The sequence below is a fragment of the Danio rerio genome, chromosome 3 (assembly GCF_049306965.1).
Source record: "Danio rerio strain Tuebingen ecotype United States chromosome 3, GRCz12tu, whole genome shotgun sequence".
NCBI classification, from domain to species: Eukaryota; Metazoa; Chordata; class Actinopteri; order Cypriniformes; family Danionidae; genus Danio; species Danio rerio.
In genome coordinates this window covers 1721655-1737610 of record NC_133178.1, presented here as the reverse complement: position 1 = coordinate 1737610, position 15956 = coordinate 1721655, and the positions used below count along the sequence as shown (strand labels likewise).

The 15956-nt window shown below is 42.2% G+C and overlaps 1 protein-coding gene across 1 annotated transcript; it reads left to right on the top strand.

Annotated features, from left to right (window-relative positions):
- Window positions 1–898: 898 nt before the first annotated feature.
- LOC110438806 (uncharacterized) lies at window positions 899–15035 on the top strand. The gene is made up of 3 exons (XM_068217990.2): window positions 899–922; window positions 1010–1696; window positions 13520–15035. Exons 2-3 carry the CDS (start codon window positions 1234–1236, stop codon window positions 14959–14961), a joined length of 1905 nt encoding a protein of 634 aa, XP_068074091.2. The 5' UTR covers window positions 899–922; window positions 1010–1233; the 3' UTR covers window positions 14962–15035.
- The last annotated feature ends 921 nt before the right edge of the window (window positions 15036–15956 follow it).

Sequence of the window (15956 nt, the reverse complement as noted above, 5' to 3'; positions counted from 1 at the left end):
GAAAGTGTAGCTTTCACCTAAGAATATTCCTCTCCATTTCGTCTGTAATAGGCTTGCTCCCAAATTTATTGGCCTGTTCATTGTCACAAAAATTATTAATCCAGTGGCAGTCCATCATAAACTTCCTCCCGTGTACAGGAGAATACATCCCATATTTCATGTTTTTAAATTAAAGCCCGTTTTTCATACAGCCATTAACCCGCCCACTCCGGAATATGGTCTGTCTTCAGCCCAGCTGTTGGCACTTTTTATATAATTCTCTGGAACATAATTAAATTAAACTGTAAGCTGTCCATTTTAGCTTTCTCTGCTGTAACATTACAGTACCTCTGGTCACGCCCCTTGCACAGGGTGTGTGCTCATGGTGAATGTTCATAACCTGAAGTGCTTGTGATCTCATTAGCCCGGATGTATTTTTGTAGTCCCCAAACTTTGTTTGCTGTAGGCTTTGCTAAGCTAACTCTGTAAAAGCCAATGTCTCCCTTTGCATTGAACTTTGAGTGTCTTACATTCAGAGATGTTGTTTATGTTCAAATAGCTGCATTACACATCAACTACAGTTTAACATATGATATTGTAGTGGACCACCCCTCTAAGAAAATGGCTTTTTACGTTAAGGACTTTCATTAAAACTCTGCTGCGATCAATAGAATCTGTAGAAGCTACATTTAAATGACATTTTAGCAGTTTAAACCAATCAGCACCATACTGCCAAACAAATGCCAACGGTAGTAACTCTGTTTTTGGATATTAGTTATTGAAATTTTTGATAAATTCCTCCTTTATTACATGGACATCTGAATGTGGATAAACTCTTGAAATAAGTGCCACACAATTAACTTGCTGCAGCATTTATGCACTGTAAAACTTAATATTTTTTTTTTATTTACAGTTGATATACACGAGTGGATTCACACCAACTGTAAGTAGATTAAACTATTGACAATGAGTATTTTGCTTTGTCTCTGTGTGTGTATGTTTAGTAAGTTTAATGTCTTGTGTTTTTAAGTCCTAGAAAATAATTCTGAAAAACAGAAGCTGAATCTGGTGCTGTGTGGAAGTGATGGATCACTTAAGGTCTCAGCATCCAAACTTTTACGAGGAAAACCAATTACTATTTCACACCAGAGATCAAGCAGTGAAGATTTTTTTAAGAAAGAGGAGAAGGTTCATAGTTATCAGACCAGTCTTGTGAATCTTCCAGCTCTCACTCGTCTCTCAGAAGATGAAGTGATGAATCAGACTCTGAACTGTGTCTCTCTGTCTGATCCTGGAGTTCATGCTTTCCTCCTCATTATTCCTGTTGGACCACTGACTGATGAAGACAAACTGGAAGTTGAGAAGGTTTTGAATATATTTGACACCAAGCAGCATCTCATAGTGATATTTATCAGTGATGGCACAATTAAAAGTCCAGTGAGGGACTTCATAAAATCCACCCCAGAATGTCAAAAGTTGATCAGTCATTGTGGAGGTCTTTACTGTGTCATGGGTCTAAAAGAACCTGCAAGCTCAAGACAGATCCCAGAACTGCTGGAGTATATAGAGAAGACAAAGACTAAAACATATTCGACTCAGATGTTTGTGAAAGCTCAGAAAAACAGAGGCAGACGTGAAGTAGAGGAGAAATATCAAGAAGAACTGAAGAGACTGAAGAATATAATCAAAGAGCTTCAAGAGAAGGGTCAGTCAGAAGGTGAGTGTGTTAAAGTTTCTGCATCTTCATCAGTATATAGCAATATTTCTCTTGCAAGTCTGGTCATGTAGAATGAGAGCTAGATTTCCACAATCCATCAATGAATCTTTGAGTTGGTCAGTAAATGTCAGCACTGAAGTTGCACAGACTCATTCTCCTGTCAAATTCAGAGTTTAGTTAATTTCAGGATGCCACTTTAATGCAGGAGAAGAGAACATGTTAGAATTTGTGATTAATTTGCCCACTATTACATCAAAACACTTGAAGTACGTTTTTAGAAGTGCTAAGATTTGCAGTTGTAGACACTTTTTTGTAATTTGCCTGGTTAGCTGATCATAGTAATCTAACAAATTGCCAAAGTCAATTATGATTTTTCCTTGGTAAAAAAAAAAAAGTACTTGAAAGTGTAAACTAATGCCTTTAATAAAAAGAAGCCTAAAGCCTCAGTAAGTAAGTTTACATGGACACCAATAATTAAATTTTAATACGATTAAGACAATACTCTGATTAAGAGTTAACCATGTAAACAGAGAGTTTTGATTAATTTAATCCAATTAAGGTGATAATTAAACTAAAGAGAACTGGAAGAAAGACATATAGAGTATGCCGATCTTAGTCGCATTATTGAAGTGCAGTACAGACATGTAAACACCTTAATCAAACTAATACCGTCATGCAGGACTTTTCACCGTGTTTTGAGACAGGATAGTCCACACACACACACAAACACACACACACACACACACACACACACACACACGACTGTGTTTGATTATTCTTTGCATCTACCCTGTCAGTGAAGACCACAGACACTTGCATCGTGAAATGCTGAGTTTTATTTTCTTCTATTCAGCATGTGGTTTGAACTTCCATTAATATATCACTCCTCCAGCAGTTCATACTCACAAACAATATCTTGTTTGTCACGTGGGGCATGCAAGAAATGTTCCTGATTGAAAGTGAAAGTGCCAAACTGCAGTTAATGTGGACAAATTTAAAATGAAACACCTGAAATTACATGAAACTCCGGAGGAAATGTGACTCAATGACGTTAATCAAATTGTGTGCTATAACATGTAAAATGGGTACATGAAATGAACATTCAAAAAGCAACTCATGTAAACGCCTTAATCTTATTATTGTCTTAATTAGATTAAGGCAAATAATTTGATTACTGATGTCCATGTAAATGTAATAAATGACAAGTTAGAAAAGTAGCAAGTAGCATTTTTTTTGGCACCAGTCCTTTGGATTTCTTTCCCATTTATCATCTTTATCAAATTAAAATTGTATCCATTGTATCCTTTTCTTCCATATTTATATATTTTTTTGTAAACAAACAAAAGAGACACTGTTAATGGCCGTCTGGTCTTTGTGTGACCAGAGCAGGAGTTTGGTTCACATTGCTGGCAATAAGTCCAACTTCACTCTAAAAATAATTTGGTGAATTTTTAAAGTCACAAACGTGACTTAAATACTAATTCAATAGTTCACACTTAGCTGATGATTTATAAGATTCCTCCCGTTGGCAGAGCGAGAGGGGAGCCTGAGCTCGGTGGATCTCAGAACTCCCTGACTGTGGTAGCTAAGGGAACAGAGGGGTTAGATAAATGCTTAATTGTTATACATGTTGAATTTCTTTGGATGGTGGGAGGAAACTGGAGAACCCGGGGAAAACCCACACAGACACGGGGTGAACATACAAACTCCTCACAGAAACACCCACCAGCCCTAAGGGACCAGGGCCGGCAGTGTTCTTGCTGTGGGGCTCACAGTGCTAACCACTGGGCCGCCATGCCGCCCAATCAGAGGTAAAGGAGGAGAATAGGGGAGGAGGGGCCCTATAGTAGCTTAGGGCTCATATGATTGGAAGATAGTAAATATAGCCAAATATGGGACCGGCCGTGATAAATCATAAGCACGTAATCCTCTCGAAATTAGTTTATGAATATATTTCACTTCAAGAGTTCACATTTAGCTGATGATTTATAAAAGCTTGTTTGGCATGCTGTCCCGGGAGAGAGCCCCGATCTCAAGGGATCCTCGAGCCCGGGGCTTCCTCCCGTTGGCAGAGAGGGGAGCCTGAGCTCAGTGGACCTCAGAACTCCCCAAGTTGCAGTAATTAATCGCTCAGGACAGCAGCCGCGTATTTATGAAAAAAAAAAAAAAGCAAGGAGAATAGAGCTATATCCGGCTGCTGGATATAATGTGGAAGGAAAGATAGGTTTAAGCAGGAGATATAAAATAGGTGGGGTTACAAAGGGTAAAGAGACTGGAGCTATAAGGGGGCTGGACATAATGTAGTAAGATGGAAAAAAAGGCCTCCCGTCTAGAGGGGAGAAGAGAGGTAAATAGAGTAGAGTGTAGAAGAGAGGATTCGGGTAACTCCTGCAGGAGTTGGAGCTCGAAAAGACCCCTGCGGGGGTCAGAGCTTGGGGTGATGTCTAAACAGTAGAGAAGAGGTGATTGGAAGTAGAGTGTAGAAGAGATGATTCTGGGTAAATCCTGCAGGAGTTGGAGCTCAAAGATACCCCTGCGAGGGTTAGAGCTTTGTGGTTGGGTCTAAAAAGGAGAAGAAAGTGGTTTGAAGTAGAGATCTGCGCGGGACTAAATTTTGAATCCTGTTCCCGCCCGCACCCGCCAGGTTTTAGCCCAAACCCAACCGCTCCCGCATATATTAAGCATTTGTTGTCCCGCTGCCTGACCCGCCCCGTTTTCTACCCATCGTGCCTGACCCAGCTATACAGTCCAGACAGCCTATAACAAGCTGTCTGTTTAACCAGCCCTCAATTTTGGGGATTTACTCCTACCTAAGTTTTAACAATTAAAAATTTTAACAGTTCCTGACTCCAGTAAGCTACAAACACATAATATGTATCATTGGAAAGAAGACAATTTGAGCTTTACTGTGGTAAAATGAGAAGTTGTATGTTAAAAAATATAAAAAGTTAAACATTATGAAGTCATGAGGAAATAAAATTGTATTGGTTTAATTTTAGTTTTCCATATAGAAACACAGGACAACATTAACGTAATGTCCTAGACAAAATATGACTTGAAAGCCAAGTATTTCATATGTTTACATTTTAAATTTGATGAAGATAGCATGCAAAATGAGATTACTGTAAAATGTTTTCTGAGGCTATGTCGATGTCCTTCTCTCCCTTACCGTCAAAGGCACTTTCTCAAAAATCATCATTAAAACATTTACAGTTGCTGAATGATTTGGTCTACATTCACAGTTTATGTATCTTTGGAAAGAAGACAATCACGGCTTTGATATCCATCATCTAGAGTTTATAATGCTCAAAATGAAAAAAGTTATAGATGCTTAAGTAATGTAAAAAAAAAAAAATCACCATACTAAACATTTTATTATTTCATAAACGAATATGTGAAATTTGTTCTGGAGCAACACAGAAAAGCAATAGATCAAAAGCTACACATCTCCTGAGTATATATTTTGAATTTGATGCCAATATCATGCAAAATTTAATTTTTGGAATTATTTTTCTGAGACAATGTCTTGTGTTTTCCCCTCTCCTTGTTTGTGGAGAAGTCTGATGACCACACCTACTGAAGGTTTCACTATTTTTTAAATTGTAAAATAATGAGCAGAAATGTATAGTATGAATGATTTATTTGAGCACAAGTAGTACATTTCAGCTACATGACAAAAAAAAACTGAATTAGGATTCTATTGAAAACAATTGTTTCCCCTCTTGAGCAGCAAACACAATTTACTCTGATGCCCATTTATTAATATTTTAATTTTTACAGATAGCTTAGCTTATAGCAGCCATTCAGATGAATGACAAAACATACTGTATGATAATAACAACCATTACTGAAAGATTACCGGAGAGACATTCACACTTATAGGCACAAGCAGGCTAAACACAGAGAACTGAGATGTAAACAACAAGGCAATGAGAGTAAATTCTCACTGTTAGAAAAATTAAAACTATCAGCTCTCCTCAGAAATAGTGTCCTCTTCGTTTCAAACAATCTTTTAAAACTCTCTTCAGCAGATTACAACTTTTTACGATGCACTTTCAGTTTTCTTTTTGCAAACAAGCCGCTCTCTGTCGTTAGCCTGCCCTGAACTGTAGCAGCTGTGCTGTAGAGGGCAGGTGCGATCGAGTGATGATTGACAGCTCTCTGAGCCACTAACACTGCAATAACATTGCAGCTGAGCAATAGGATCAAAATTCTTGCAGCCATTGGTTCGTTTCTCTATCAGTCAACCTTCTGGGAAGAAGGAAGTAGCTTCTGACGGAGCAGTGACTGAAGCTGCGTCTCAAATGGCACACTATACAATATGCACTCATGCACTATGTACTTATGCACTTACCCACCCAACAGGATAGTATATGTATGTAGTGTCGGCCCAAATGTCCCAAATGGCCCAAATGACACTAATGTTTTTTTACTAAGCGGAAATTCAAACCGTTTCCCTGATGATGTTGGACGGTTGCCAAATCATTGAAGTAAATGACCGAATTATCAAATAATATCTGCCATGAGTATAACCGCATTCACCATCGGGAGGCGCTATAATCACTCTCGTAGAAGAATTTTAATTTAATTTAATTTAATAGGCGTTTTCTGCAAAACTTTAAACAAATTTAGCAAATACATTCTTTATAAGCTTTCCACTGAAAAACAACTAGCTGCAATGGCTGCTTAGGGGATGTAGCTTTTAACTGATGTAGAGTTTTTCAAGATTACTCTTGTCCTTTTTGGTGTAATCTATTCATAAACATTGACATATGGAAAAACAGCACCTCAATACGACCTCACCGGTGAGAGAGCAGTCTGAGGTGATGGGTAGTGTCTTTTATCGGCGGGTTGTAAGCCCGCTCCGCCCGCCGTACCATCCATATCTCCTGCTCCTCATCGAAGGTGCCCACCTGCGAGAGCTGCACCGCCCACGCACACGCCTCTGGTGAAGCGAGCGTGACGAGCACCTCGGAAGCAAGCAGCCCCCCTGCCTAAAGCACCGCTAAGTCTGGTAACGGACTGTGAAGCGTCCCTGGGACAGGTCATCTGGAGAAGAGGGAACTTGCTCTTTCCCCGCTGGAGGGCGGGGCCCCATTTCCAACGGCACTTTTTACTGCTGTGTCACCACGCCCTCAGCCCTTGGAACGACCCCTCGTTCCTACAGGCCGGAGTGCCTCTAGGACAGGCGTCCAGTCATGTTGTTGTTTCAACAGATGCTTCCAGCACTGGCTAGGGGGCTGTGCGTTGCGGGCATGCAGCTGCGGGCCTGTGGAAAGGAACCCAGTTGCATTGGCATATTGTCTGGAGCTGTTGGCAGTGTTCCTCGCTCTCCACCATTTTTTTCCGGTGCTGGAGCAGCAACACGTGCTGGTCAGGAGGGACAGAACGACATGGGTGGCGTATATCAACCGCATTGGGGGTATTCGCTCTCGCCACATGTCTCAGCTTGCCCGCCGTCTGCTCCTCTGGAGTCATCTGCGGCTGAAATTGCTGCGCGCCATTCACATTTCAGGCAAGCTCAACCGTGCAGCCGATGCGCTCTTATGGCAGCCTTACGTCCTGGAGAATGGAGACTCCACCCCGAGCTGTTCAGCTGATATGGTGCGTTTCGGGGAAGCCCAGATCGATCTGTTGCTTCCCCCGAGAACGCTCATTGCCAGTTCTTCTTTTCCCTGACCAAGGGCTTTCTTGGCACGGATGCACTGGCTCTCAGCTGGCCTCGGGGCATGCGCAAATATGCGTTTCCCCAGTGAGCCTGCTCGCGCAGTTTCTGTGCAAGGTCAGGGAGGACGAGGAACAGGTTGCTGGTTGTGCCCCTCTGGCCCAACCGGACCTGGATGTCTGAGCTCTCCCACCTCGCGATGGCCCTCCCCTGGCAGATCCTTTTGAGAGAGCACTTACTCTCTCAGGGACAGGCACCATCTGGCACCCTCGCCCGATCTTTGGAACCTCCACGGGTGGTCCGTAGATGCGGGGAAGATTTAAGTAACCTACTGATTGCTGTGGTTAATACCATCACTCGGGCTAGAGCCCCCTCTTCGAGCACGCCTATGCCCTGAAGTGGAGTCTATTCACTGAATGGTGCATCTCTCGCTGAGAAGACCCCCGAAATTTACCAGATCAGCGTTGTGCTTTCTTACGCCAAGAGAAGCTGGAGAGCAGGCTGTCGCCATCCACACTCAAGGTTACGTGGCTGCCATCTCTGCTCTCATGACGCGGTGGCTGGCAGCACCATGGGAACGCATAACCTCATCATCCGGTTCCTCAGAGGCGCTAGGTGAATTAATCCACCCCGCCCCCCTCTCATGCCCTCTTAGGATCTCGTCCTCGTTCTCACGAGCCTACGTCAGATCCCTTCGATCCTCGACTCAGTATCCTTAAGATTTCTGTCCCTGAAGACAGCTCTGCTGGTCGCGTTGATATCCATTAGAGGGTCAGGGACCTGGAGGCATTTTTGGTTAGTGACTCGTGCTTGTAATTCGGGCTGGCTTACTCTCACGTTCCTGACACCCCGCCCGGGATATGTGCCAAGATTCCTACCACTCCGTTTTAATACCAGGTAGTGAGCCTGCAAGCGCTGCCCCTGGAGGAGGCAGACCCAGCCTTACTTGTCCAGTCCGCGCTTGCGTATTTATCTGGACCACACTCAGAGCTTAGATCATCTGAGCACCTCTTCGTCTGTTATGGCTGTCGGCAGCAGGGAAGTGCCGTATTGAAACAGAGTTGGCCCACTGATTAGTGCATGCCATCTCTCTCGCTTATCAAAGCCAAGGTGAGCCGTGTCCACCGAGAGAGCGTGCACACTCGACTCGGAGCTTCGCATCCTCTTGGGCGCATGCACGCAGCACCTGTCAAACAGACATCTGTAAAGCTGCGGGCTGGGCGACACCTAATACATTTGCAAGGTTACAATCTGCGAGTGGAGCTGGTTTCCTCAAGGGTATTAGGTAACTCTTGGTGATTGAGGAAAAAACTCGGTGAAGGTGTTGAAACACGCTTGCTGCACCATTCTCCCTAACACGGAGATACATGCGCCTTTTTTTCTGTCAGTAAGTTCCCCGTCAGGTGAGCCCTGCAGATTTCTTTGAGGCCCCCAGCACTGACTCAGCGGAGGAGTCACTTGCTGGCCCACTACATTGAAGATCTGCCCGCTGGTCAGCCCGCGATTTGGGTATAGGTGCCCGCTTTGCGTGATCCCCACTAGGCGATCCCATATGCTTATTCAGCCACGGTGCAGTCCCCCCTCATGGGCGGACTCGTGTCTTCCCTCTCTGTTAACCATCTTATTATGTGCGTACTCCCCAGGGCTGTTCCATATGTCTCAGGGCTGTTCCATATGTATTTTTATAAATCATCTCTCCCCATTGGGTAGCAGATGGCCTCCGCAGCATCTTCCCTATCGGGACTGCATGGTTTCCCAATGTATGTCGTATTTTCCCTAGAATTATCTAGACGCTTGCAACTTCCCAAAAAAAATATCTAAATCCGTAAAACTTTTGTTGAAGTGAGATAAGTAAGGGCCAGGGACCACGTTGGAGGACCACGCCTCTCTTGATGCAGGAGCACTCACGCTTGCTTGGCTATCCTCTCATCAGAGGCGTAGGTAAGGTGCAGTCATTATGGCTTTTTCCATACTTTCTCCCATTTAGTGGATTATAATTAAAATCCACTAATAGCATTGGCGTTTCCTATCCGAAGGAAACGCTCTGGTTACTAAAATAACCCCCGTTCCCGAGGAGGGGAACGGAAATGCTATTTAGCATCACCATAATGACTGTTCCTTAGCTGTTAGTTCAGTCTCTTCAGCTTAAAAGAATAGCGTGTGCTTGCTCCACCTGTGCTTATATGCGGAGATAATTGGCAATAAGTTCCAGGTGCGCAAGCTTATGCTGCCAATTCATTGGCATTTCATTGGCCCGTTATATACTCTTTCAGACAATTGGCTTTCTGAAACAAAATCTCCCATTCAGTGGATTATAATTAAAATCCACTAATAGCATTTCCGTTCCCCGGTTACTTTAGTAACCAGAGCGTTTCTTCTAAACCATGAACTGTGGTGGATAATTGGAGGAGGTGGGAAATAAAGGGATGGCCTTGTGGAATGATGCGCATGGCGAAATTTAGATGGCCGAGATTAAATAGGAGTTTTCGTTTTGTGCACGTCTGTTTTCAAGGAAAATTTGGGACAGAGAAATTATTCGGTCGATTTTCTCCTGGAGTTTGGAATTTGAAATTTATGTGAGTCTAGATTAATGCCCAGAAATTCAATTGAAGTACTGGGTCCAGAAGTTTTTTCTTTTCTTTGAGAGGAAATCCAAGATCAGCGAAAAACCTGTTGAGTGATCACTAGGTGTTTGGCTGGAGGGGATGATGGGGGAGAAATAATAAGGAAATCGTCTAAAAGGTGAATGAGGTATGGGATTCCGTAATTATTAGACAGAATCCATCATAAAGCTTCTGACATCATGTCAAATATTTTTGGGCTGCTTTTGCGACCGACAGTTAGTTGGACTGCAAAATAGAATTGATTGTGCCATTGACTGCCAAAAAGGTGCCAGAAATCTGGGTGGATTGGCATGATTTTAAAGGCAGATGAAATGTCTGTTTTGGCTAACCAGGCGTTACGACCAGCTATCTTTATTAAGGAGATTGCTTGATTGATGTCGTGGTAGTTAAGCTAATATTCGTCCAATGGGATAGTGCTGTTAAAGCTAGGAAAAGGGGAATTGTGCGGGGACTAAAGGTCAACTTTAAGGCGAAATGAGAAAATCAGAGAAGTTAGTGTCAGGGTGAGAACTTAATTTCAGTGCAAGGTTAGAAATATTCACAGGAGTCGACAAGTAATTTTTAGATGTTTTTTTGTTGGCTCTTAGAATTTGGCAGATTATCTTGACGTGGGCGCCGCCACAGTAGGAGCACAGGTGGAGGTATCTGCAGGGCATCCTTTGACATCTACCAAGGTTGAAGTTTTGGCAGATGTCGCTGCGAGGAGGGGGGGGGGGGGGGGGGTTAAGAGAAGCAGACAGAAGAGGAGGAACATTGTGGCTGGGGGGGGCGAGGAACATAGCTGGTGGATTTAGTAGAAGGTTGAGCTGCATCAGAGGGAGGGGTGATCAGACCGCACAGGTTAGATTGCGGCATCCCAAAAATACCCGGTTGTAAAGCTCGGTGTACAAAGCCCCCCAATAGGGACACTGATTCCACTGGGTAACACGTAAGGCACATTTGGCAGAAAATAACTTATGGTAAGTGTGGAAGTGTAAGAAATACTGAACAAATTATGTCAGTAAATCTTGCAAAGGCTATGGAAAATTCGGCTAATGTTAGAATGCGGGACTGATTATTGGCTGAAGATTTGAGGGAAACTGAAAATTCGGAACAATCAACCCGGCGTTCTGCCACGGGATGTGCTATGGGTGAAAGGAGTGAAATAAGGTCAATATCAGCACCTGAGAGGATTAGGTTGCAAGCGGAGTTGGAGATAGGTGGAGGTTCCATGGCTAGAGCATTGTTCGGCGGAGGGAGGGGCATGGCAGATGACAAGTTGAATTGGGGCGTGCAGAGGAAACTGGTGTAGGAAAGGAAAAAAGGGTAGGCGGGGTCAGAGCTAGTGTGAGCAGTGGGAAGTGAAGAAAAAAAGGAGGAATATTAGCTGGTGGAATTTCGAGGTGAAAAAGGCGGGTTGGGGGGGCAGAGGCAAAGGGGTGGGAAGGAAAAGATGAAGACTGATTTGGGGGGGCAGGAGGAGCAGAAATGACAGGTTTAAAATGAGCATTGGAGGTAGATGGGATGAGGGCTAATAAGAGAGCTGGAGGGGGCGGAGGGCAAGAAAAGGGTGTATAGAAGGTTTGAGGGAGAGGGAGAGAGGCTGAGTTGTCTTGCATGGAGTCCTGTTGAGGGAGAGTGAGTGACGTCATCGGCGAAGGCTGGGTTCCCTGGTGTTGCGGTCTTGTGTGGGCGTGGCTGGCTGTGTGTTTTTGTTTTGATTTCTTCTTTCCTGGTTGTGATCGAGAGGTTTGCGGATATGTAGTGAAACGTGTAGTGTTTTCCTGAGCAACTGGTCTTGCAGGAGGGCTTGCAGAAGGAAGGGAGTCCGATGTCGCATTTTTATAGAGTTTGAGGAGTTCCGTTTTTTTGAGGTTTCTGGGTGCCTGGATTCCGAGGACGGCAAGCTTGTTCCTGATTGCTGTGATGGTGATTCTTCTTGGAGAAAGGGCGGAGGAGGTGGCAGAGATGTACGAAGAGGTAGGTGAGGAATTTTGTTGTCTTGAAGTGGATTGAGCTGGTGATAAGTTATGGTGGAGTCTGGTAGCGGTGGAGCGAGTCATGCGTCGGCCTCTTATGGCGGCCTAGGGCTCGGGTTGGGAGCCTGGCGAAGCGGGGAGAGTCGAAAACATCCGGCTGGTTGTTGGCTTGTTCGTTATTGTTTTAGTTGTTCATGGTGACTTAATTTTTTGAAGATGTGGGTCGTTGTAGTTGATTGTAAAGAGCAGCAGTTGCGGCAGCAGATGATGATGATAATGATAATAATGATGATGATGGATTTGTTGATGAATATGCAGGTGTAAGTTGATGTTCACTGATGAACGGTTAGAATTTGTCCTTTGAAGCGCAATTGGAGGTTGAGCGGTCTTCCAAACGAAGATAAAATGAGCTGGAAACTGTGGTTATTTATAGTAGCTTAGGGTGCATATGATTGGAAGATAGTGATTAGCAAAGTAAATCATAAGCACGTGATCCTCTCGAAATTAGTTTATGAATAAACCTCAAAAAAACTGAATCTAGGGTGCAGGAGTCATGACAGCAAGAAATAAAGGACCCACAAGGCCTCCACAGCAAAATCACCAATACCTGTGACACGTGCATGCACACACACACATTAACTGTCATATGTGCAGCACATCCGGTACGCGACTCCCTTGACTGTTCAATCAATTGCATAATACTTCGTTCATTTGAAATTTTTAAACATGTTTAATTTTAAGACTTGAGTAGCATCACAGTCTGTAACTAAAGCAGATTGAAAATTAAATCTGCTTAACAAACCAACTCTATTTTAGCTAACCCCTGTGCATCAATGGTAATTTATGAATAGACAAAAGAGAAGAGTGTGTTCAGATTGATTATTCAGCAATGAATCAGAGCGTGAGAACAAATCTGAAATCAAGTCAAGAAGGAACACAAAGAGGCCAGCTGTAATCTCACTATATTTCTCAAATAGTTGAAGACAAAGTGTATTATCAGATTAACAGACATGTTTGCAGGAATGAATCCCCCTGTGGTGAGGACAATTACTGTGACACTGGTACTGGACGCTGCTTTATTTATGCTTTGCATGTCTGCGAAATCATAAGAATTACAGAAAATTCATTTCTAAATTCAATATGTAAAAACTAAATCTTAGTAAAACAATTCCCCATTTCAATCAACACCCGATTTCACCAAATGTAAAATCATAACCACCACTCTTTTAAGCTTATTTTCCTGCTCATATAAATGGCTAGTTTAGTTTATTTAGCTAGTTTCTTAACAAATTAAAAAGCCCAACAACAAAAATTTGTATAGAAAAAAATGCCTAGGAATTTCAGCTTGAAACAGACTAAGAAAAAGTCAAGATCAAGCGCCCAACCCATATTACAGTCATTGGTTTGCATTTTAAATAAATGGTTATGATGTTTTATGGGCATTCAAAATAATGTAACCATGCCAATGAGTTCAGTAATATCGTTTATTGAAGGTATTTTATTTCTTTTTTAAAGATATGAAGTGGGAAATAGCAGAAATAGATCTTTATGATAATAATGGATGTGTGATTTTTAGGTGATTGTACAGAAGATCTGCAGTGTCTCAGGATTGTGCTGATTGGAAGGACAGGAAATGGAAAGAGCGCAACAGGAAACACTATTCTGGGAAGAGAAGAGTTTCTGAGTCAAGTAAGCATGGATTCAGTGACGACTGTCTGTGAGAAAGGAGTTGGAGAAGTTGATGGTCGATCAGTAGCTGTTGTTGATACTCCAGGACTCTTCGACACAACACTGACAAATGATCAAGTGGTGGAAGAAATAGTAAGGTGTGTTTCATTGTCAGCTCCTGGACCTCATGTGTTTATCATTGTGTTGAGTTTGGGAAGATTCACCAAAGAGGAGACAGACACTATTGATCTGATCAAGAAGATCTTTGGTCCAGAAGCTGCTCAGTTCAGCATCGTTCTGTTCACCAGAGGAGACGATCTTAAAGGTCAGCCTATAGAGGATTACGTGAAAAAAGGACGCAATGCAGAACTGAAGAAACTGATTAGCGATTGTGGAAACAGATTCCTGGCTTTCAATAACAGAGAAAAACAAGACAAAACTCAAGTGATGAAGCTGTTAAAGATGATAGAAGAGGTGAAGAGTAATAATCAGGGAGGATACTTCACTAACAGCATGTTTGAGGAGGCAGAGATGTCTATTAAGAAGAAGATGGAGGAAATACAGAAAGAGAGAGAAAAAGAGATTCAGAAACAGAAAGAAGAGTTACAAGACAAATATGAGATGGAGATGAAGGACATGATGAAGAAACTCGAGGAAGAAAAACAAAGAGCAGAAGAGGAGAGAAATAAAATGGAGAATCAACTGAAAGAAAAAGAGGAAAAACTCAAAAAAGAGTTTGAAGAGAAGGAGAAAACAGATCAAAAGAAACGAGAGATTGAAAACCAGAAACGATTAGAAGAGGAAAAACAGCAAAGAGCTGAATATGATCAGAGAATAGAAGAAATGATGAGAGAGATTGACAATCAGAGATCACAGTATGAACAACAGCAGAAAGAAAGAGAAGAAGACAGAAAGAGAGAAGAGAAATACAGACAAGACCAAGACAAGATGAGAAATGAACAAGAGCGTATTATAGACGAATTAAAGATGAGACAAGAGGAGGAAACAAAAAAGAGGGATTTGGAGAAGAAAAGAAGAAATGAAGAAGAAGAGGAGGAAAGACAGAGATGGGAAAAAAGAATAAAAGAAGCTGAAAATGACAGAAAAGAGATTCAAGATGAAATTAAACGACAGCAGAGAGAATGGGAGGATGAGAAAAGACGAAGGTTGAGAGAACGAGAGGAAGAAGAAAGAAAAAGAAAAGAGAAACACGAGGAACAACTGAGAGAAAAACAAGAAGAACTGGAGAAAATGAGAAAGAGATTTGAAGGAGAAAGAAACAGAAACAGAGAAGAGAAAAGAAAGAAAAAGAGAGAGAATATGAGGACAAGAGACAAAGAGACATTATGAGGAGCTGGAGAGAAAGAGAAAAAAGGAGTGGGAGAGAAGAAAACGAGAAGATGAAGAGAGACGAGAAGAAGAGAGAAAGAGATGGAAGAAAATGTTGAAAGATCTAAAAAGAGAGGGGGGGGGTTCAATTTCACTATACGAAAGTGTTTGTTACAAATAAAGTCCTGATTTTATTTGATTTGGTTTGAATTCTGAATTGCATTTATTGCATTCAGAATACGTAGGCTACCCAAATAACAAGTCTTTGAGAATGGGTTTCTCAAGCCAGGTGGCGCATCAGACCAGGGGCTCATCTCCTGTTTCCAAAATGCATTCTACTAAGATAATTGGTAATGAAAATAAATAATGTTCAATAAGATGCACTTTTGTTTACTGTTTATTCAGTTAAACATGAATGTTGAACTGTAGGCCTACATAAGCAACAAACAGCCATTTTTGATCACCTTAATCTGACTAACGTCCTAACTGAACTAAACAGAAATGGAATTAGGACATTAGGGTACACACACTGGTGCCACAAGTCGGCTGCTGTCCGCGGTGCCCAGCCACGACTCAGGACACTGTATATATTTCTGCCGCACCAGAGCACCATATCTGAATAGTTTCATTTTAAATATCATGCGAATTTGTGCGTCTGGTGTGCGATACTTCCAACTGTCATGTGCGTGCCATGTCACGGCGCTGAGCGGCGCATCCAGTGTGGGATAAAATACCAAGATGAAAGTCATCATAGCTTGCGTAGAATAGACCCAGCTCCCAACCCAACTTAATAGATTATTGGTGATATTTTTTATTGCGCGAAAAGAAACTCTTGTTACCGCAGCACGTTAACGTTCATAATGACCTACCACTAATATACACACACACACACACACACACATACACACACACATATATATATATATATATATATATATATATATATATATATATATATATATATATATATATATATATATATAAATATTAGGGATGCTTATTTTGGTTAATATTGC

Bases quoted from the DNA above. Each gene is read 5' to 3' on its own strand.
- LOC110438806 (XM_068217990.2), top strand. From the start codon at position 1,234: ATGAATCAGACTCTGAACTGTGTCTCTCTGTCTGATCCTGGAGTTCAT. The intron at 1,697-13,519 runs GTGAGTGTGTTA...TGTGATTTTTAG, and splicing joins AGAGAAGGGTCAGTCAGAAG to GTGATTGTACAGAAGATCTG.